Source organism: Temnothorax americanus, unplaced genomic scaffold (genome assembly GCF_048541705.1).
Source record: "Temnothorax americanus isolate GAGA-0224 unplaced genomic scaffold, ASM4854170v1 Scaffold1, whole genome shotgun sequence".
Taxonomy (NCBI): Eukaryota; Metazoa; Arthropoda; class Insecta; order Hymenoptera; family Formicidae; genus Temnothorax; species Temnothorax americanus.
In genome coordinates, this window is record NW_027509230.1 from 3,095,495 (window position 1) to 3,119,816 (window position 24,322).

The following is a 24,322-nucleotide window of genomic DNA, read 5'->3' on the forward strand; positions in this document are numbered from 1 at the left end:
TGTTCGAGAGCGTCGACGTGCGACTTGAGCGAACAATTCTTCAAAGTGTGCATCGGTGATTTTGGTGCGCTCTGCTTCGTACGTTCGTCAGGAAGTCCGTCATGTAAGACTACCGGATGATCAACCTTATCTCCCCCATTGGTGAGTCGTGAGAACGTGATTTTCGGCATCGAGACAAAGTTAGGGAATGAAGAGGATCTCTTTTTAATTACCGAGTGGCAACCAAATGTTAAATTTGAAAGGTCAGACGCGCTTCTCCAACTAACGCGAAATTTCACGCCATTGTTGGATAGCATAGACGGAACGTCCAACAACTTGGAACATTCGTACTCGAAAGACAGCCTCGAATTCTTTTCATTCTGCGTCTTCGGGGAATCGTCAAGACAATGAGGGCTGTCACGTTCCTTTCCTTGTGGACGAAAATTATCAGAAAAACGCGTATTATTGGATAAACAACGCCCAACGCGCTTCCTTATGGAGGAAAACTCGCGCAAGGAATTCCGAGAATTCTGATTCGTCTCTTGGATAAAGGATAATTGATCGGGGATGTTCGCGGCATGGTCCGCGACTTTGAAAAACGCGATACCTTCCTTGGGCAACAAATTAATCTCATTCGAACAATCGGAGAAGATAACCTCCTCGGTTTCATTCCCGAAATCAAGAAGTTTTTCTTGACAAGAGCTCACGACTTTGTCCTGTAAACCAGAGAGCGACCGGCGATTCGAGCACATAGACTCGCCGGTCGCTTTTGGAAAAGAGGAAGAGGTCATGTTATTAGTTTTAGCTTCCCCGAGGAAAGAGTTCTGGCAATTTTTAGGAAATTCCTCTCCAAGAACGGAGGATAACGGACGTTCTCTGCTTTCCAAGAAACTTCGACGCGAGAAATCGTCCCGGTGAACGTCCTCGAAACAAGGGTTCTCAACTCCTCGATCCCGGAAGAGCTTCCCATCTCGTTCGTCGAACGAGTTCCGCGTTCGCGAGAACTCGTTGAAATTTTCCGTCTTTGTGACAAACGATCGCAAGACGGGATCACCAGAGTGAGAATATGTCGGTGCGTTAAGCGTGCGGTAAGCGTTAAGCGAAATGCCATGCTCGTGGTGCAGGATAGATTGTAAGCTGTCGCATATCAAGCTCTTGACTCTGGACCTTACCTTCTTCAAGCTGTGCTTACGGTCTACCGTGCGCGCGACCACGGTCTCTTTAGCGCTACCGTCGGCACTAGACAGCGTCGTGAAGCTATTATCGTTCGGGGAGAGGCGAGGGGAGGCTACGAGCGTGGTCGTCGTAGTCGTCATGGTCATCGTCGTCGTTGTCGTAGCGCACGAACTCTCCTCGTTAGCGACGCCCGGGCGATCGCGCTTCGGTTCGAGGGTGTTGTGCTTGCTGTTGCCGGGGGTCTTATTCGGCGGCGGGTATATCGGGTGGCACTTGGTGACCGGCACGAAATCCGGTGGGCAATCGACGGCCACCTCGCGGTAAGGCTTTCTGCCCACCACGAGGAAGCTGCGTTCCGCGTTATGCTCGAAATCGCCAGAGGCCTCGCTCCTCAGGGTGGAATAGCCGCTCGAGATCTGCTGATGCCGCTTCTTCTTTGGCCGCTGCCGGGACGAGGAGGACGAGGAGGAGAGGTTGCTCAACTCGATGCCGAGAAGGTCGTCGGTCGAGCCGGCCCGAATCAGTTCCTCGATATCGAGGCTGCGAGTTTTCGCCTTCAATTTGGCTCGCTCGTCATTTGTACGACGTTTCGTCGGGCTCTTGCCGGACTTGCTCGCCGTCTCGGTCTGGGAAAGTTCCGTCTGCTGGTCCTTGACGCGGACAGGCGATACGTTATCCTGATCCTGCGGAGTCTTTGGAATCGGAGATTGTTCGTCTATCAGTCTGGTCAAGTCCGACATTTCGTCGGATCGCAATAACCCCTGAAGATCCTGCAAGTCCGTCAGTCCGTAAGCCGGATTGTCAAAGGAAGTCGTGTCTCGGGTACGGCCGAAAAGCGGGGCTACCTTGATGTCGGGCATCACCGATCTACACGGAGAGCCGAGATCTATCCTTCGGACGTCGTAAGTCGGGGAGTCCTTGTGGTTTTTGCTATGCCTGAGCATCAGGCTGGTGTCAAGGGGAGCGGTGCTGTCCGATCTACCCGACGAGCTCCTCGGACTCGCTGAATCGTCGCTGCACGTTTTCAGCATGGTGGGATAATCCTCCTTGGCAAAGGGGTAGTCGTCCTCGATATCGACGCTGGACTCCTTCTGCCCGCCTGCGTCCTCGTCAACGTTCGCGTACACCTCGAAAGCTTTAAAGGTACTCTTCAAGTCCGGCGAGCCGGTCGCAATCGGGCTATCGCGATACTTGTCGAGCCCCAGGTTCTTCCTGGTGGCTTTCACTTTCTCCTCCTCGTCCTCGATATTTAGCTCGATCTTCAGCATGGATGGCTGAAAACCGTTGTGGACATTGATCGTCCTGGCCGTCGCGTCGGTGACGTCGTGCGCGCGATCGTTCAATTCGAGTCTAGCACGTCTAGCACGTCTAGCACGTCCGTAAGGGCAATCGTTCGATTCGAGTCTAGCACGTCTATCACGTCCGTCCGCGATGGAGCGCGTCTTAAGGGTCTCGTTTTTAAGGTTTAGGGAGAGGTCGAGGTCGCTAGCGCTACGGGGACGATGCTGTAGCTCGTTCCTATAATTGGAAGAGCAGTGTTTTACCTTGTTGGGATAGGCCTTTTGTAGAAGGGTGTCGGGCACATCAACAGGTAGCTCCCGATGATGGCCCAGGGCGCCAGGGGCCCACATCTCATCGGGCCCCAGTCCCTCCTGCGGCTTCTTCGCGTCGCGCGAGCTACTGTTGTTGTTCTCTTGCAACTGCAATTGCTGCTGCTGTTGCTGAGAGTGTATGTCCGTCACGCCACTACCGCTACGCCTTCGGGACCTAAAACAAGAGAGAATATCCTGCGTTAATGTCACTATTTACGGATTATTAACGCGTACCATTCTTCAATTCCCGAGTGCTTTTCAGATTTCTCAATAGTACACTGTAATTTATGTGAAATTATAGAATCTACATAAGAGTATATTTCAGACTAAATAATTAGAACGTCGTAATAAAAGACAACGTTTTAAGATTATATCAAGCAAGTATATAAATAGTTTATATCTTACAATAAATAAAATAATAAATGTATTTTTGAACATTTATAGATATTTTAATTATGTATTTTCATAAGTAACTGTGTCAGATATAATTAAAAGTGTAACATCTGATAAGAAGAAACTGAATGTTTGATCTTTGATCTTTAACGAGATAAACGTTCGATAGCATAATAAACAGACGAGTAACTGTAACTCTTTCTTTATAGGACGAAGAAAACTAAGTGAAGGATAACCAGTCAGTTGGTATATATTTCTTGCACGCAACCTGGGTGAGGTAAATTATCGGCTGTTACGAATACAAAATAGTATGTCGGGATACTATTGTGCATTTACGGTTAATTAAATGTCTTTAAGGCGTAAACTAACTTAATGTTGCCGTGACACACCTAACGACAACGTATCATTAAGAGAGGTCATGCTTACGATAAAAAAAAAGTACGTACATGAGAAACGATAAAGTAACCTCATTTTGATAACCATTGTTGGCTATTTTCTTTACTATAAATAATAATAAAATAATCCCAGGCAACACAATGTCCAAAATCGTCTTTAAGACGTCGTATGTCCCGTTTTTAGTAACAGTAAAATAATAAAATAATAAAGTATTGTAGTAATAATACTTTATTCCTCCTCGATGAAATAAATAGCAATCAAACCATGTGGTTGATGTGCAAAATCAGACAAAATTGCGAAAAATTATAAAAATATATTTTAAAAAATGTGCGATCTCTATTCCGAAAGGGAAAGTGTCATTTTTATCTTAACGACACATCCTTTTCCCGTCTCTCTTTTTCTTTCCTTATCTGGAATATTCCTTCCTTCCATATTTTTAGATTTCGTAGAACGTGACTGTGCTCACATGGAAATAAATTCAGCCGCTATATATCACATGACTCTCGATAGTGCATGTTACATGATGTCTCAAACGAATGTAGAATCTCCTGGTCGTTCGGTCGTGCGAAAAGTCTCTGGGACATGCACACGGCAACAGACCGGAAAGAAACTTTCGATACGATAAATCCAAAATATATATGTATTACGGCTTGTCAGTCGCCGTTTTATCATGTTCGAGAAAGAGTTCGCGCGAGTAGTTATTTTTCGTTATAAAGTTGTTCTGGACTAAAGTAGCTTAACAGAGTCGCATGAAAAATCTTCGATAAATCTCGCAATCGCGGAATACTAAATTGTAATTTCTCTCATATTAATCAACGGTAAAAAAAAGTTTTTATGGAAGTTGAAAAAATCTGCTACAATAAACGTAACTGAAATATATATATACGGAATTCAGAAGATCATCATATTTGAATGCAAACTCCAATTAATACTGTAGCTATATTGCAAGTTTGGATAATGAATATAATAAAACGTGTTTAAATTTTTCCAAACTATTCGCGCTACATTATCAGTTCATTAAATAACATTTCTTTGATTATAAAAAGCTCATCTAGGTATCGTAAAATTTAGATATCCGAGAAATCCCTGATATGCAATATACTTCTCGATTTATTGTAACTCGCGATTTTCATTTATGCGAACCATCTAAAATGTCAATGCACATATTTTCCAATAAATTTAATATATATATACGAGTACATAGATAAAAATATATCGACAATGGTAGAACAGCTATATCTCTCTGGTCATGTATGATTTTTAAAAAATAAAAAATAAAAATTTATGGGCCGTATATCCTGTATACGTTTGCTTTACAACAATATTTGATTTTGAATATTAAAGTGTTGCGTAAAGGGATGATGGCCCATCGGGAGCTCTCTACGTCAAATGCAAATTCATCGAAAAATCGACAATTTTTTCTAACTCGACGGCGCTGTTAAACGTCCAGCACAATAATTTCCACTTACGCGTGTGCGTTTCTGTTTTGCATTATAACGCAAGATATCGGAAATTAGATTTACGCGACAAAGACCGTCCGCCTATATAGGACCAATAGGCCTTTTCGCAGATCTGATTACATTGTAGGGCGTGGAGCCATTCAACACAAGAACGCCATTACACTCGTTTGGTCCTTACGCAAATACACGTGGAGGGTTCATAGAGCGAACGATAAAGAAGGAAACAATGGAAATCGTGAACAAAGGCGATAGGAAATACGGTACCACGATTCAATATACGCTTGAGTATAAACGAGACGCCCTGCGTTTTCGGTGGCATCTTGTGCAACGCGTTTAACGAGATCTTTAGAATTCTTGTTATCTAAATAGAAAACACAAACGTCGCGTTTATCTGCAATTAACAAACATCTCTGCCTATTTCCGTAGCTTCATGTCTTCCATTTGGTGCAGTATATTAAAAAAAAGCAACTATTGCGGGTAAAAAACTTTTGTAATTTCCAATTATATTTTTCATCAGATAATGATAAAAGACGAAACGCTTTTCCAGACTTTATGTCTGTATAAAAGTTATGTTCTGGCAGTGCGTATTTTTCTAGATATCCCTCTTCACAGCACGCTTCAAAGTTTATAGATGAAATTTTAATCTTAATCGTTAAATTTTAAAAAAGCTGTCTCTTCTTTCCCCCTCATCTTTTCCGCCCTTCCTCTTATAATACAATTACGGGAATTAAATAAGGAGAGCGAGGACCAGCGATTTTGCGCGATTTTGTCGAGGAAACACCGTTCATCCTCGGCATAAGAAACGCCGCAAATCCGTACTTTCCAATAGTTAGCCGATCTTTAATGTGTGCGAGCGTGATTCGCGCCGCGTGCATCTGTTCCACGTGGAGCCCGTAAATGGAAAACGTGAGCAGGTCAGCGTGATCACCGTCTGCGAAACTACATCTAAGCTGGTCGATCTGTTGGGACTTTCAAGAGGGATCGCCTTTCTTAAAGGGCAGACCCGGTACATGAGAATGCGTTTCCAAGAAAACGGACACGGGCGAGGTCAGGCCAGTCTCGAACGAGAAAACTTTCTGAAAGTTTGCGGGTGTCCCTTAATTCGAGCTGAGTGCATTCTTCCGCTCGGAGGCTCGGAGGATTGACAATCCGGTTGAGGGAATGGTACTTTTTCCTCTATTCACGACAAATAACAATCGGCACAAAGATCGTTGCGGCGCAGCAGTTTCGCGCGCACGGCGAGTGCGGCGAGTCCCGTGCTACGCGCAACGCTAATCGCGCGAAGGGATCAAAAGCGATGAAAATGTTGTATTGCATTTATTATACCAATTTGATATGATCGGCTATATAAGGTAAATTGATGATAACGATAATAATCTAATTTGCAGCAACGCGGGTGCTTTCATCCGTGAGTTAACTAAAAGCTAAATTGACTCATAAAAGCTATATTGCAGCATTACATCGATAATATCTATATGATGCAATTGAAAATAATAATATAGCCTTAATTAAATCTTTATAAAACGTGATGTACTTTTTCGCCGTTCATCCGAGAGCTTCCAAAATGAGACGTGTTGTGATTCTCGCCAAGAAGATGTAATTTAAAAAGTTTTTTTTCGTATTTTCTAAGTTTGCCGAATTAAATTTCGGATCTATTTAACTGTTTATATATTCTATAAGATGTCCTTTAATTCTACACGAAATACGGCAGTTCTTTCAATCGAGAGCATTTTCCTTCGTTCCTCATATTTTTTCATGTAAAATAATGCAGAAATTAAATCGGAAACTACGTCGCTTCCCACGAAACAAGTCTCGTCGCATTTGTGACGGTGCCGCTAATTTGCGGTAATCGCGGCCGAAAAATTCGCGGCGCGCAAGATATACGAGTGAAAGTATCGCGTGTCCTGACGAAACGGAGACTCGCGAGAGGAATGCAAGTCTAATGACGATCGGCCTATACAAATCGTGACTCCTGCGAAAGGTCACTCTCGCTTTTTCAACCAATTTCTCCATTCATGTTTGCACTTTTACCACGTCGTCGTTTTCTCACCGACGACGCAACGCGCGGCGCGGCGGCTGGCCCCAAGCGAAACCTAAGCTCACACACTTTTCAGCGTCGTCAGCAACGTCATTGCGCGGCGAGATCATTCAAGTTCGCGCACGAGTGCGCGAGACGATCGTTACAAAGTTACGTAACAACAGCATACGGGGGAGGACAATGTCATTGATTACGTTATCGTGATTCGCCGGGATTCGGATGGGGTAGCGTTTTGCTCACGCGCCCTTGGTATAACGAATGGCAATCGATATCAGGACTTCGTCACTGTTCCTGAATTGTCTCAAACGCGAAAAACGCGCGGACGACGAAGCCGGTAATTAAACGTCCGCGTCCGCGCGGCCTTTAAGGTCGCGAAAAGCCAGAAATATTGATTATTACGCCCCAATAGAGATCCAATTTATTTTTGTAACGACGCTTATCGATAATTACGGCCGCTCTCGTCGGACGACGTCGGCGTCTCGTCGCCGTTTACCGGCGCGGTGCGGAAATCAAGTTGCTGAATTACGGCGCGCGTAACTATCCGTGTTTAACGAAAAGAGATCGGGGCGTGCTCAAGGCCCGAACAATTATTCGCGTAATCGCGTGCGAAATCCGCGGTAGATTATGTAATGCGAGTTACGCCGGAATGAATACGTTGCGATGCCTTTGCGTGACTTAAATTCCTACCAAGTGTTTTGCATTTTCGCACAAAAGTTTTGCGCGAGATACGAGACGGCGGAAAAGTTTTGACGCGGGAAAAACACCGGCGCGGCGCGGCGCGCGTCTCTCGCCCCACGAAAATCTTATCGAGATAAGTCATAAATCCTGAAGGGAAAAGGAATGATTCGTTCACTCTAGCTACGTTTGCGTTCGCGGTAGTTGTGGAAAAAGTGTAAATGGAAATGGAGAGAAAATGTAAGTGGAAAAGCGGTGTAGATCTATTGTTATATGGATTGCCGTATGAAAAGAATAAAACTCATTTCACGGATGCACCATTCGATTACGGCTTGCAGTTAACAGCCAGATTAAAGCTAGTTAAAGCCTTAAGCTATCGCGCGCCAAGTAAATTAAACTGGTTTTTTATTCAGACTTATGTGCGCAGTTAATTCCAATATTCATACTTTTATTACACCATTGTGCCGAACGGTCCGTTTTTCATGGTCAGGGCTGCCTTAATCGAAATGCAAATTATTGCCTTCCACTTATACGCGTATTTTTTACGGATTGCACACATATATTTTATAACGATGAAAATGGAAAAGCCAGCTCCGCGCGTGAACGGCCAGTGAAGATATTCGCTGCGTTTACGTTCGGAGTCCGCACTATATTCATTTGTAACGTACAATTTCGTATATCCGTCCCTGGCTTAACGATATATCTGTGAAGGCGGGCGGGCAGGTAGGTAAGCAGGGCTGCAGTCAGGAACGGAAACACGTGATCTCCCCTTGCCTTGTTTCGAATTCCACGTGAGAATTCGCTTTTGATGTTCCCCGAGTCGAGCACAGATATTCCCTAGCGCGATTCTACAAAACTTGCCACGAAATATTCCATTTCACACACGTTTACGCATTATACGCACCTTCATCTCGAATTTTTTTGAGAGGCACCGCATTTTACGCGCGCTTTTACGCAGAAAAAAAAGTATTAAATCAAGACTTATTTACTCGTATATAAGCAAGAATCTACAACCTTGAAATGAGATATAAATTGCGTTAAATGAAGCAAACTTGTTTGAATGAAGGTATTTATCTAGTTTAATCAAGAAAAAAAAGTTGAAATTTTTATTAAATTATAGATTCGCTTATATACAAATATAAATCTTGATTTAACATTTTTTTTCTGTGCAGTGCTTTGCGTGTCTCTCGTACTTATATCTGTTCTCTTGAATAAAGGAATTGACATAAAGATAAGAAGAACCAGATTGAGTTGTACATATGACGCGATGAATCTTGAGCTTTAGAATCTGCACCATCATCCGTTTCTAAGAAAGATTTGAGATAATTAATCATCAGTCGCCGAGCGACTTACATTACACTGTGAATGCGAATGTATAGCTGTCACGAATACGGATCTTATAAACCACTGCGATTTAGAGAACGTTATATATTTTCAGATGTTAAGTAATCCCCCGAAAATAAAATGCGAAACCTTTGAAGTGCGCATTTATAAACGCGACTCCTGTATCTACGCACAAATTATTGTCACCCGATGGGCAATCATACGCTGGCATTTATGTCCCCCTAACTGTGCGGTAATAACGCATAATTATTATCGAGATCTTCCGACTGTACAAAGCAATAAGTGGCACTTGATAACAAGCAGTCTGCCATTAAATTATCAAGTAGCTATATCTCACGGGGGCTTAATTCGTTACATCTATACATCGCGTTAAAGCTCGCTCCCTGTGGAATACCTATCCACGTTAATCCGGCAATTCGCCTCGCTCTCTATTTCGTTCTCCCCTTCAACCAGACATCTTTAATTAAGAGCTGCAAATACAAATTTATATCTCGCTCCGCGCTACGCAGAGTAATTCTTGTCCCGATGAAAATGTTTAAAGTCGAAATTAAGAGTATACGCAAGTGTGACAGGAGCTTGCCATTAACGCGTACTTTTACGCATATCTCTTCGCAGACAATTAAATGTTATGCGCTGTAATTTCATACGAGGCGTATCCTGCAACCTGCAGCGCGTAAGAATAGCGATTGTGATATCACAAGCGGAAGGGATCTTCGCGCGAAATTGTAACGCAGCCGGAAAATGTGCTGCGTGTATCGCTTACGCGTGCTTCGCGCGATCGACAACAAAATGCTCGTACTATGTCGCAGTTATTGCTGCGAATAATATGACTTATTGTGCGTTAATTGTAACGCTAACTATATGGATATTTAGAATCGCAACATTCCATGCGTAACGTGTGTGCGAAAACTTGCTTTCAGTTGTGCACGAACTGGCTCGGAATAATGGGACGACAACTCGCAGAAAAGATTTATGGTGAATCTGACGATAGTTTGGCAGTACTCAAACCGGAAAGTATTGACGAGTTTTTGCCGGAATTTATTACCTGTCGATATTTCGTGCACGGTGCATCCGGAAGTGCGCCAAGCGTATCGAAATTGTGTCATCATGTATCTAAATTATACATCAAGTACCGAAACGTGCAAATGTGTGCAGCACATGGTGAGAGACTCTGCATGGTGTTAGTGTATCTGCAAGGTGCCTCTCGCACACAAGTGCACTATAGAAATTCAAGAGTACGGTTCGCGAACTGAAAAGACAGATTTTCTCTCATCAAAGTCGTTTTTTTTCAGCTCGTTTGCATTTAGGCACGTACGTCCTGTATTTTAAAGAAAAGACGGATATTTTCATAGGTTTCAATGGAAATATGGAAACTGTCGTTATTTGCAAATTAGCAATGTTTATTTTTACAATTTTACAATAAAGTCATTCTTTGCCATTCAAAAACTACTTTCAATTTTCAATTTCCATTTTTCCTTTCATGAATCTCCGCCAATGTATATCTATGTCAGGTGCATGCATACAACCGCTACAAAAGAAATTGCACAGACACAGTTGCAAACCATTCATATTCCCTATATTATAAAAACGTATAGAAATCGAAAAACGCGTTTTTGTTTTTTTGTTTTTTTTTTATTCTATGGTAAAAGTAACGAATTGTAGGATAAAAGGCCTCAGGCAGCAAAATTCCTTTTTCAATCGTCATTTCCCGTGCCACGAACGTGACTCCGTAACTGTTTTTTTATCAGTTTTTCGTGACACGTTGCAATAGAAAGCAAGAGAAGAAAGAAAAAGAGAGAAAGAGATATATGTATATATAAATGAGAAAAATTTTTCGCGATTTCTTTTGATTTGAACTAGGAATATGGCGAATTCTCGAATAAAAAGTCCCAGGTGTAAAATGCTCTTTTCCGTTCGTGTGCCGTATTTCGCCCGGCCTCAATCTCGCTCAAATCAACGCGCCGAGATCGCGGCGAGATTCTCGATCGCGCGCGGAACGCGCGGCGCGAATTATTGCGGGGACGGGCGTGCAAGGAGCGCGGCGCGCGTCATATCGCATCCGCGCTGGGAACCTACCAGTGTAGCGTTTTGAGGATTCTCATGGCGTGGACCTCTCAACGGCTCGTCCTTCGCTCAAGCCTCATGGACGCTCGCGCGACTCGCGACGAAGCTGCATACGGGCGAAGAATCTCAATGCGCGCACCTCCTGCGGCACCGAGACCTTCCCGATTTTCCCCCCCCGATTCTTCGATCGACACCGTCGACGATCTTTTCCTACGATCACCGTAACTCAACGCTGAACGCTCTTCATTCTCCCCAGATTCATTCGCTTTTACAATTGACCGTGCTCTTCGACTTATAGACTCTCTAGAAAAGATTTCTTTCTTAGTCCAATATACTTTCTGTGGATTTCCGCTGATATTCTCTAATACCAGTCTGCCTTCGGTATCTTTCTCATTCAGCTTCCTTCTGGCTTTATCTTTCAACTTTTCTTTTATTTAATCTCAGTTCGCCTGTGAAGTATCGCGTATGTTCTAGTCTTGATCCGACCTTCGCGAGACGCTTCTACATTCCGCACACGATCCCGCTTCCTCTTACCACACCCCGTCGCTTCATATCTCGCCAATCGCAATGTCATTAAATATTTATGCCTATCTCCTTGCGAAGAGCGCGTTCTCCGTGCCGTATATTTTTTTTCTACCTTTTTCCACTAACTTTCCTGCATCTTTTCCTGTTCTCGAACGCGCGCTTGAACATTCCGACAATATGCGGCGTCCTCGTGCTTGTTCCCACGCCGATTCTACGCCTACGCGAGTCAAGTATTCTTGTCCCTTACGATTTCCTCGACCTTTGAATTTTTGTAAAATTCTTATTACTCCGGATTCCTCGCTTTTCATTCATCGGAAACTTTCACGCTTCAATTATAAGTATGTACGAGATTTATAGGTCCCCACGTATATACCACGTCCCGAACACCGAGAAACTTTTCCCGGAGTTTTCCCCCCGCACGTCCCTCTTTCCCTCGCGAAAATCCTCTCCGTGGATCACTTTACACCTCACGCGACTCGACCTTATCTCGCCCCTCGCTGGCTTTACGCGTCAGCGTACATCCGTATGCCGCGCGCACGGTGGCACATTCCACCTGTACACGCGCACACTGAGAAACACAGAGAGGAAGAGAGAGAGAGAGGGAAAGAGAGAATACACGTACACAAGCCCCTACACACACCGACACACCACGGGTTATACGCTCGATGCCCGCGCGCGTATACGGTCACGCGACGGACGCTCGGCGTGCGGATGCACGGACGACGACGGAGCTGCGACCGGCAGCTCAGGCGAAGGAGGTGTATGCACCTTCCGAAGGCTGTGTGCGACGAGGGAGGAGTCGGCGACGGCGGCGGCGGCGGTGCGGCGGCGCGCACTATATCGCATGGAGAACGCTCGTACCGGTTTTGGCCCGCCGCGCCGGCGGACAGATATTCCCGACTCCGTTAACCGCCTTAATTGCGCCCGGTTCACGCCCCACGCTTCCAACCCCGACGCGACAATCGGCCCGATAGCGAGAGCAACTGGTTAGCGATAACGGGCGATCGTGGTCCCGCGGGTCCGCATCGGTCGGGTCACACGTCACACGCGACAAATCCGCTCGAATCCGCCGCTCCAGGGAGGGCGTCGTTAATCGCGCGTTTTCCTCGACTCTCGACGTCGCGCCCGTGAAACTGTACCGGTCGGTGCGACCGGTGCCCCTTCGCACGTCCTCGAGATTGGGCCGAAGGCCCGTGGATGTTCACAGTTCTTGGCGGGGGGAAGAAGGATGTGTCGTGAATGTGGCGGAATAAACGGAGTACGGAGAACGTACGAGGAGGACGAGCGTCCCTCCGGCTTCGGACTGACGTGAGTTTGTTGGCTTCGCTTTACCCCGAGAGAGCCAAGCTAGCCGGTGCCCCCTTCTCGTTTTCCCTCTCTGTCCATCTTTCTTTTCTCCCTCTCTCTCTTCTACCTGTTCAGCCCCCTCCCTTCCTCTCTCTCTCTCTCTCTCTCTCTCTCTCGTACATGTACATGCTGCTATCTCTCTTCTTCTTCAGTGTACCCCCTTCTTCTCCTCCAACCATCTCCCCAACGCTCACCTTCCAACTGCGGTTCCTGCCTTACCTCGCTCCCACTCCATCCATTCTTCTTCTCCCCCTCCTCCAACTGTTCACCGGTTCAACCACGAATATCTCCTTCTATCTCGTAGCATTCGAATCTCCCTTCTCGCTTCCTCCGACCTCCCTCCACATCTTCTATCTCTCTTTCGCAGCACGCTCTGTTCTTTTCCCAGCATTTTCGGCTGTTGTCGTTCTCTCGCTCCGTTCCTCTCGTTCATCGTTTCGTCCCTCCTTCTCCATCCGACTCGGCCTGCATTCCTGTCCCTGGATCTCTGCCCGTCTCAGTGAAGCGTCATTCTCGACTGTCTTTCGTCCGGACGAATTTGGACCTCTGCTCTCTCAGTCTCTTTATTTATCTCTTTCTCATTTCTTTCTTCCTCTGCCTCGTGCGTCGCGCGCTCGCTCAATCTGAGACCTCAAGACCACTCTCCAACTCTCCGCTGCCATAGCGATCACATGGTTCCAGCATTGAAGTCTCTCGCTCTTCCCTCCTCCCCCTACCGCCCCTCCCCCTCCGCCGCCACATCGCGCGAACTCACACGCGCGGAGTAAAAGTGTGCGTGAACGCACAAGCACGCACGCAATTCTCACGCACACGCCGCGCGGTGATGCATACACGGACCCGTTCACCGTGATCGTCTCGTTCGCATGGTATTTCGACTCTCAGCTGATCCCGGCGATCGTTTTCATCTTTCTCACGATTATCAATCCGACCTTGCTTCCTGAACGTTCCACGCCCGAGGCGTCTGCCGCGCGAGAAAAAAGCGCGATGGCGTCTCTGCGCGTAGCAGCGAGATCGGAATAATGGCGAGCTCGTTGGAGTTCCAGCGACGTCGATCCTTCGTGCAAGGCGCAAAGACGCCCTTTAAGTAGTTATCCGATTAAAAATCGTCCCATTACGGCGGTCGAGGAATTTTGCGTCCTCTCAAGATCTATCAAAGCTGTTGCGAATTACATTCGATTGTAATAATTGTAACAAATCAAATTTTATGCAGATATATTGGGCCCTCCAAATGAAATTCTATTATACATTCTGGTTTTTTTTTTTTGACACATATAGCAGATCGATATACGTTAAATATAAAATTTCAATAAGAACGGCATGGATACGCGTTAAGTGCCGCACTTGTGATCGAGGCCGCAAATGGATGAGGCACTCGACCATCGGATACAGGATGCTGAGTGGTATCGTGAGACACCTTGATATTGTGTGCAGATTTTTGTCTGTAATTTCATTGTCCACGGTGGAGGAGGGAGGAGGGCGGCTTTGTCCGATCGTGAATGTGTGTCGCGTCAAATGAAACAGAATGCGCGTATCCGCCCCCTCCTCCCCTCCCGATCATTGCGCAACTCTCATTACTCGAATTGTTCCGTAATGCCGAACGCGCATTTGGATTAACTTCGGCCGCGGAAATGTTTATCGATTGAGCCTAAGGCCCTCCATTATGCCGGTGTTCACCGGCATGTGCTTACTGATCCGAACCACGTCCGAATGTCGTTTGAAACGTAATTTGCGGGACAAAGCGCGCGAAGACGATCAATTATATTCGTGACACATGCTAGATTGAATTATATAATTCTTTAACCGAGGTACTCAGTAATTTCGGGGCGGGAGAACGGATTACATCGACGAGACCGTGTAAACAGCCTAATCATCCGTCCAGCCATATCTATCACACGCGGGTCAATAATTCGGCGATCATTTGATTAATTAATCGCCAACGTGGCGTTAATATAGAGATATCCCCATATATCTAGCACACTGCTTTCTATATATAAATTCTTCGAACAATTTGTGGAGTCAAGTTTCCACTCAACAAAAATGTCGAAGAAAATTGTAATATGTTACATTTTTAATTTCTGTATGAAATATATTAAATATATCATTGTATAACCTTTGAATTACGAATTTTCGTTAAAATTATATAAGTTTATTTAAAAAATTCAGTGAAGAATTACTGCACTTCTACTTACTTCAAAGTTGTCTCGAAAATACATTTTTAATCGTCTAAAGTTATTGATCGTCATATTTTTATTCAGAAAAACTGGATTCCAAATCAGTTGAAGCGTCCGTGGATAAAAAGGTGACTTGGCAGATCTAGGACGCGTACCAAAATATGCGGAAATGCTAAAGTTCTCAACCAGCTCGTTTTCTTAAAACGAGATACGTCTTGATTCGCGAAATAAATGTTACTCATTTATTCCAGGGGGGATTCAAGAATAGCTGTAATATCTCCCAGGAAGAAACAAGATGATGATGAGGTAGAAAGCATCTTTCCTCATATCGCTCGGACGTTCGTTTATCGAACGAGTATAACTGAGTAGGTCGTACTATTATATCCTTTCGCTCAGGTTGTTCTACCACTATCTGTGTCAGAATTAATGACAGAGTTCCTTTTCTTTCGCGTTTCAGTCACATTGTCGCACTCATTTTCCTTTTTCTACGCTCTTTCTTGGCCTCTTTCCAATCCTTTACGAAGCCAGAAAGCGTACCTTGCATGCCGGCGCAATGTGGTTTGCATAAGACAAAAGAGCATAACATACGGAGGGAAAAAGAGAGAGAGAGAGATGATTGAATTCGACGTGGTGTAGTCCAAGCTATTCTCTGGGCCCACCACATTCTGAATAGTCCCCATTGTGCTTTCTCCAGAAAACATCATGTGGCAAGGAACCTGCCAGTATAAGTTTAGTCAGTTCTTAATAACACATATCCGTTAAAATAAAAATACGCAACTTACATTCTCCGAGCAGTAAATTTCAGCAAACTATCTATCGTGCTATGGTATCTAAAATTAATAATTTTCCACTATGTACGATAAAAAGTTTCTGAAAATAATGTTACTTATGCAACGTAAAATAACTGATAATCACGTTTGTCCAATATTGGCCCAAACTCTCAATCTGATTCTAATTATTTTCGACGGCGCGTATTAGAAGTCAATTTACATTAAGATTGCAAACTTTTCGAATTAAATATGCTTAAACAAAATCTTTTAAACCCAAATATTTCCCCTCTGATCGAAATGATAGCTCGGTCAACGTGTGGTTTAGTCATATCGATCGACCTATAGACATTATTGTTAGACAATGTTGACCGTCGGAAGCATATTCGTCGTGCCCGTCCGGAAGATTAACTCGCCTATCGATATCTGTTTGCCTACCGATCTCCCAGGTTCGGTCGTCGAACCCGCGAGCGCGGCGTCGAGCGCGCGCGTCGATCGCAATACCGAATTGACTTTTACCTTGGCACGGGAGGGGTACTCGGGGTACGCTCTTCATGACGAGCGCGGCGGTGTGAACACTTTTACAAACCGCGTTTACGCGACTCGTCGTTTTACGATCGCGCGGCGTGTCGATTTTCGAAGCCGGGAGAAGCCTCGACAAAGCGCGCCCTTTGTCGGCGCGCTGCGAGCTGCGAGGCGAATTCTACACCGCGCGCTTCTGGCCGCTTCGAAAATTTCGGGGGACGCGCGTCGGAGTATCCACGTACCTACTCCAACGACAACATGTGTGCACGATCACCGAAAACTCGAGTTACGAGATCCGACCGACTTTATGGGCGTTCGAAGGACAATGGTCCTCCTCTCCCCCCCACCCCCTTGCCGCGGGTTCCACGAGTGAAACCAGATTCGCGTCGGGAATTCGTCTGAAAAGTCGTAGCGTGGCTGCGGAATCCTCTAATCCGTGCCTAATATCTTTTCGTCTCAAGTGGGCTCTGTCGCCGAGGCCCGAAGTTCTCAGTAATGGTAGGCGTAGCGGAGCCGGTGACGGTCGCTCGTATACATATTTACACTCGTAGGTGGTCTCGCACGGCGGCGGAGGAAGAAACGAAACGAGCGCCGAAAGTTCCGATACGGCCGTCTCGCTGAATTCGAACCGGGGATCATTAGCGTCCTCCACGAAGACTTAATAGACGATGCACGCTACTAGTTCACCTATTTATCCCTCGTATTAAGCGTTCGGAGTCAACGGCGATCAGCCCCATTACATATGTCAGACGTGCGAGATACGTACGCGTTACCGCTCAATATAATTTTGTCGCATATCAATTTAAAAACCGACCGAGATAATCGTCATATATGTATGTATTAGCCAATGTACTTTCATCTTCCGACGTACTTTAATCCTCAGTATGAGCTTTAATTCACGATATTGCAACGGAGTATCCTTTGATGGTTCTACGGTTGGCTGATCCAAGGAACCAGTATATCGACTCACGTACAGGGTGATCCAGGATCACTATTCGCTTTTCTTTCAACTTTCGTATAACATTTAGTTAATGTAGTTCCTTCTGCGAGATTCCCTTTAAAGTTTCACCTTTATGTCTCATTGCGTATGCTGCGTTATTAATGTTTTATTTAACTGTCGTGTGGCGTTTCAAAGGGACGTATGTAACCTTAGACCGCATCGCAGAAAGGGCCCTGTTTTCGGCGCAAACAGTTCCGTTTTTAATATCCGATCTCTCTGACCGTCCCGTGAAGATCCGTGACGCTGCTCAAAGAGCACGAATTTGGGAAGGAATTAGAAAGGACACTTTCAATTATACCGGCGATTCTCTTTGACGTTTGAAAGAGAGAGGCACAGGTAAAAAATCGTAAAACAATTCGCCCTTGTCTGGCGTTGAACCTAGGCACGCAACGTTAATATCCCAGGAAACGGAAACGGAAGCGGACGGAAAGAACGGCCCGCTTGTGCTTCGCGCGCCCAGCGTTTTAAATAATCTCACTTAATCTACGGAAGGGATATTAGCGGATATACAGTTATACCGCGGCAACGCCATGAAATTGCACCCGGCGCGCACGCGCGCGCGTTCACGGACGACACTTTAATTAAAGCGATTAAAGCGCGAAAATTTATTGCGCTCGCAAACATGCGCGGTCTGTCAAGGCGCTGCGCTACCCGACGATATCGTCGAGAGATACGAGCGCGGGTGTGTGATATTAATACACCTGGCTCGGATATGCATTGCCGATTTTTAAACCAGCTTGAACCAATAAAACGTTCGACGTTCGAGGCTCTAATGAAAATTCGCGCGCGTGACTATCGTTTCGCGAGAACTCGGATGAGTCACACTTCGTGGGAAAACCGCGCTTCCGCGAGCGCGAAAATCGAGGCGAAAACGGATACGCGCATACGCGCGTCTCGACGTATCGATCAAACGCGGGTAAAATTAGAAAATACGAAGAACGCAGAGAGCCCCCGCCTCCCCGGTAAAACGTTCCATTAATTCCGTTAATATTGCGACGTGAAATCGACACGTATCGACCGATAGGAAAACGGAACGTTGTTCTCGCCAAAGAGATGAATTTCTTTCCTTTGCTACCTGCGAGCGACGAGTTTTAATTGTTCGCGATCACGCGAATTCCTCTCGTGCGCCGTTTACCTGCAAAGAATGGAAACTCCGAGCCGCGGAGCGAGGCATGCCCAGCATGCCTTGCACGGGTCACACGCCCGGTTCAGGTCGATCCACATCGCCATGGCACCGCGCCCGCCGCCGGACGTAGCGGGCGGATCAGATCTATCGGCAGAAAGTTATCGATAACGCACCACGGGTCGAACGTATCACGCGGATAAAAGCGGCCGCCGTGCGTATGTAGCATACGCATTGCACGGATGGACAGGCGCAAAATTGTTGACACGACGACGACGGGCGCCGCGCGCGAGAACTGGTGCCTGGAATGTGGCTTATCAGCGTCGGCGCTTGATATCGAAAGCTTATCTCGAACGGGTCGCCTCGCCACGTTCGCGTACGTGTACGTAATGCGCCGTGCGTGTGTAAGGTGCGATTCGCGCGCGTATACGTCGCGACGTACGCGCGCGATAATGTCGCCCCGTCTCGTTCGACTCGCGTCGGTTCGAGGAGACGAATTTCAGAGCCAGCGCTCCGCCCTGATTGTTTCATATGCATAAATGCGCGACGTCGGGATTTATCGCCTCGTTTAATCCCGGGGGAGGGGGAATGGCGCTATTTAGAAGCATGGCACGGGCTTCTCCCGCCTTGTTTATTAAGTAAATACGAGAAATGATTTGATTTCCAGCCAGGCGAGGATCCTTCCTTCCTTCCACGCGATTATCCCCTCTCGCATTAATCGAAAGACACTATAGAAGAATTCAATATTAATTGAAGATCCGCGAAAGAAGAGAGCTCACACCGAGATTGGAAGAAAAAGTACTTGACTATTACGGTCGACTCGATCAGTGTACAATGCGGCACGATCTTTTAGCGGTAACTTAACAGCAGAAAAACTGCACATTCTTATATATAGATAATTGATGTCAAATACCGTAAAGTGGTTAAGAGCCAATAAACTAGTAAAAAATAAATATTGAAAAATTAATCTAATCAAGAGACACGGTAGTGTCTCGCGCCAAGTACACGCGGAGCGAGACCGACCGTGACTCTTTTACGCGACGCGACGGGTTGCGAGTACCCGAGATGTTGAGATCTCGATAACGAGTGAACGGATCAAGTTCTAAGTAGGCTTGATCGATAGCTTGGGGTCCAATTAGGGGGGGGTTTCTCTTATAATATTCCGCTACGTGCCCTACGAGCGGAGATATTGCGACGCAAAGTCCAAATATGAAATTTATTTTTAAGATACTCCTCCTCCTCCTCTTCCTCCTCCTCCTAACGCCGCGATCTATCAGAGAAACGTCACTTTCACTTTTTCGCCGCTGGCGGCGCTTTCGCGCAGTGCAGATAGTGCGTTCGTGGTTCAGTTAATAAACGTGTGTGTACTGCGCGCAGTGCAGATAGTGCGTTTAGCGCGCTATCAGTCAGTTCAATTAACTATCAAAATCGAGAGACACAGAGTGCGTTCCGTTTCATGCATGATGCGCATAATGCATAATTTATCCTTGTCGTTCACTATTGAGTTAACGGAAAAGAAGATTCTCTACGCTTGGCAGAAAATGCCGCTAGGGAATTTTTAAGTCGATTCTTATGAATTAAGCTTGAATTCGATGTCTAGGTATCCCAGGTTGCCGATGACGAGGTCCAGATAGTGCGCTTCATAGTTTTCGGTGTCCAGGTGTAATAACACGTTGAATTCGATGTCTACGTGTCCCAGGTTGCCGATGACGAGGTCCTCATAGTGCGCTCCGTAGTTTTCGGTGTCTACGTGTATTAATACTTTGAATTCGATGTCCACGTGTCCCAGGTTGCCGATGACGGGATCCAGATAGTGCGCTTCAGAGTTTTCGGTGTCCATGTGTAATCGTACGTTGAATTCGATGTCCAGGTGTCCCAGGTTGCCGATGACGAGGTCCACATAGTGCGCTCCGTAGTTTTCGGTGTCTACGTGTATTAATATCTTGAATTCGATGTCCACGTGTTCCAGGTTGCCGATGACGGGATCCAAATAGTGCGCTTCATAGTTTTTGGTGTCCAGGTGTAATCGTACGTTGAATTCGATGTCTAGGTGTCCCAGGTTGCCGATGACAAGGTCCACATAGTGCGCTCCGTAGTTTTCGGTGTCTACGTGTATTAATACCTTGAATTCGATGTCCACGTGTCCCAGGTTGCCGATGACGGGATCCAGATAGTGCGCTTCATAGTTTTCGGTGTCCAGGTGTAATCGTACGTTGAATTCGATGTCTAGGTGTCCCAGGTTGCCGATGATGATGTCTAGATAGTGAGTTCCGTAATTTTCGGTGTCTACGTGTATTTATACCTTGAATTCGATGTTTAGGTGTCCCAGGTTGCTGATGACGAGTTCCAGATATCGCGCTCCGTAGTTTTCGGTGTCTAGGTGTAATAATACCTCGAATTCGATGTTCACGTGTCCCAGGTTGCCGATGACGAGATCCAGATAGTGCGCTTCATAGTTTTCGGCGTCCAGGTGTAATCGTACGTTGAATTCGATGTATAGGTGTCCCAGGTTGCCGATGACAAGGTCCACATAGTGCGCTCCGTAGTTTTCGGTGTCTACGTGTATTAATACCTTGGATTCGATGTCCACGTATCCCAGGTTGCCGATGACGGGATCCAAATAGTGCGCTTCATAGTTTTCGGTGTCCAGGTGTAATCGTACGTTGAATTCGATGTCTAGGTGTCCCAGGTTGCCGATGATGATGTCTAGATAGTGAGTTCCGTAGTTTTCGGTGTCTACGTGTATTAATACCTTGAAATTATGTCTAAGTGTCCCAGGTTGCTGATGACAACGTCCATATAGCGCGCTCTGCAGTTTTTGGTGTCTAGGTGTAATAATACCTCGAATTCGATGTCTACGTGTTCCAGGTTGCCGATGACGAGGTCCACATAGTGCGCTTCATAGTTTTTGGTGTCTAGGTGTATTAATAACTTTAAATCTGAAGGGGTGCGTTCAGCCGATACTCCGCTAGCCTAGCAATTGTGAGCAGTCGCTCGTTTTCGCTCGTATCCTCTCCTTTTAATCCATTAGGTCAAAAGAGAGGAAACGAGCAAAAACGAGCGTCTGCTCACGATTGCTAGGCTAGCGGAGTATCGGCTGAACGCACCCAATGTAGGACACGTAGATATCGAATTCGAGGTATTAATACATGTAGACACCGAAAACTACGAAACGCACTATGCAGACCTCGTCATCGGCAACTTGGAACACGTGGCCATCGAATTCAAGGTATTAATACACCTGGACACCGAAAACTATAGAGCGCACTATGTGGACCTCGTCATCGGCAACCTGGGACACCTAGACATTAAATTCAAGCTTGATTCATAATAATCGACTTAAAATTTCCCTAGCGGCAGAATTAGAATTATGTCATGACATAATAAAAATCGCTAAAGTAAAATTATGTCTAGACATAATAAAAATTGGATGAATTAAAATTATGTCTGACGTAAAAATAATTATCAACAATATCGATACCTGAAGATATCCGGTACATATACAGTTGCAAACAACATTCAGTAAGACACGCAAATAAAAATAAATAAAGAATTTTACAGTTAACGACTTATTAACATTAATCATGCTTTATTGAGATTATGTTTTATGTTGAAATTGAAAAATATATACAAGGTGTACAACTAAAAGGGTTACAGATTATTATTAAAAAAAAACTAAGCAAAATATTAAATTGTTGTTTTCTTTAGAAATAATAGTCCGTAACAATTTTAGCTTCATACCTTGTATTATATACTGTTTATAAGATTATAAGATATATTGTTTATAAGATTAAGATGCGTAACACTACAAAAAAGCGTGATATCCGTACAATTACCTTTTTAAAAAAAAGGTAAATGAGAGCGCCAAGTACACGCATAGTAGTGTATATGTATTATGTTGTTACCCTGTTATGTTGTTACCTCGAAAAAAACAAAGTGGTAGTATTATACCTCCAAATAGCTTTACCCTATACATACTGTTTATAAAATGCGTAATATACTACAAAAAGGCGTGATATCCGCACAAAATTACCTTTTTTAAAAAAAGGTAAAAAAAGGCGCCAAGTACACGTATAGTAGTGTATATGTTGTTACCTAAAAAAAAAAGAAAGTGGTAGTATTATACCTCGAAAAAACCTAAGTAACAAGTGGTAGATCTTTATATCTCGAAATTTCTCGAAAAAATTTAAGCAGTAGTATCTTTATTTCCGAAAAAATTATAACCCAAGTGATACACGTCACAAAATTATGTTATTTTATCAAAAAGAAGAGTCGCGTTTTAAGTGATCTATTACAATTACAAAAAAGAAATGATATCTCTTTAAATTAGAGCGCCAATTACAGAGAGAACATGTATATTGCCTCAAAAAATAATTGTTGCACTACTTTGAAAAATCTTTACATTGTGTCAATTAGAAAAGAATGTATGATAACAATTTTATAAGATTAAAAAATTTTATTTAAATTTAACAAGGGAATACAAGGTATTTAAATACAAAGTTTACATGTGTATTTTTTAATGGTCACAAAGAATTACAGAGGTAACAGTACAAAATACAAATATTTTATTAAAATATTTAATCCAACGAGGGAATACAATTTGTATTTAAATATAAAGTTTATATATGTATTTTTCAATAGAATAAAAGATTTAATCACAAAGAATTACAAAGGTAACAGTACAAAATAAAAATATTTTATTAAAATACATAAATTTTTCTTGTAAAAAAACTTGGCGCTGTTAGACCTCGAAATTTTAAATAAATAAGGACAACAGTAAATAAAAATAATTCAGAGAAGAATGCGATGGGAGTAATATTAAATGATTATCAGCGTGGATGTGGGAGTGAATGATATGGGTGTGCGTGACGACGCGGACGGCGGATAATGCGGCTTATAATTAAGTATAGAATAAATTTATTTATTTATTTAAAATTTCGAGGTCTAACAGCGCCAAGTTTTTTTACAAGAAAAATTTATGTATTTTAATAAAATATTTTTATTTTGTACTGTTACCTTTGTAATTCTTTGTGATTAAATCTTTTATTCTATTGAAAAATACATATATAAACTTTATATTTAAATACAAATTGTATTCCCTCGTTGGATTAAATATTTTAATAAAATATTTGTATTTTGTACTGTTACCTCTGTAAATCTTTGTGACCATTAAAAAATACACATGTAAACTTTGTATTTAAATACCTTGTATTCCCTTGTTAAATTTAAATAAAATTTTTTAATCTTATAAAATTGTTATCATACATTCTTTTCTAATTGACACAATGTAAAGATTTTTCAAAGTAGTGCAACAATTATTTTTTGAGGCAATATACATGTTCTCTCTGTAATTGGCGCTCTAATTTAAAGAGATATCATTTCTTTTTTGTAATTGTAATAGATCACTTAAAACGCGACTCTTCTTTTTGATAAAATAACATAATTTTGTGACGTGTATCACTTGGGTTATAATTTTTCGGAAATATATATTAACTTCAATATACAAAAATAGAATGTTTCAACGTGTTCACCGTTTTCACCAGTAAAATAGAAAAATTCTAAATTTAAAGCCAAACCCGAACAACGAGCGATAAATTAAATTAAATTAGAAACTTAAAATTAGGAATGAAAGTAAGTCAATTAATAAAACATAATAAAAAGTAGCGATAGAGAGCAATAAAGTGAAAATCGTAAGCCAACAATATCCGTAAGAAGCCACATCACAATTTGAAAGCGTTTTGTAAGCA

The 24,322-nt window shown here is 43.9% G+C and overlaps 1 protein-coding gene across 1 annotated transcript in view; it reads right to left on the bottom strand.

Moving 5' to 3' along the window:
• LOC143893872 (uncharacterized) overlaps nucleotides 1-24,322 on the bottom strand; it is a 71,657-nt gene that overhangs the window by 12,662 nt on the left and 34,673 nt on the right. Inside the window, exon 9 of the mRNA XM_077399686.1 lies at nucleotides 1,152-2,922. Within this exon, the coding sequence (XP_077255812.1) occupies nucleotides 1,152-2,922 (1,771 nt within the window). The remainder of the gene's footprint in view (nucleotides 1-1,151; nucleotides 2,923-24,322) is intronic.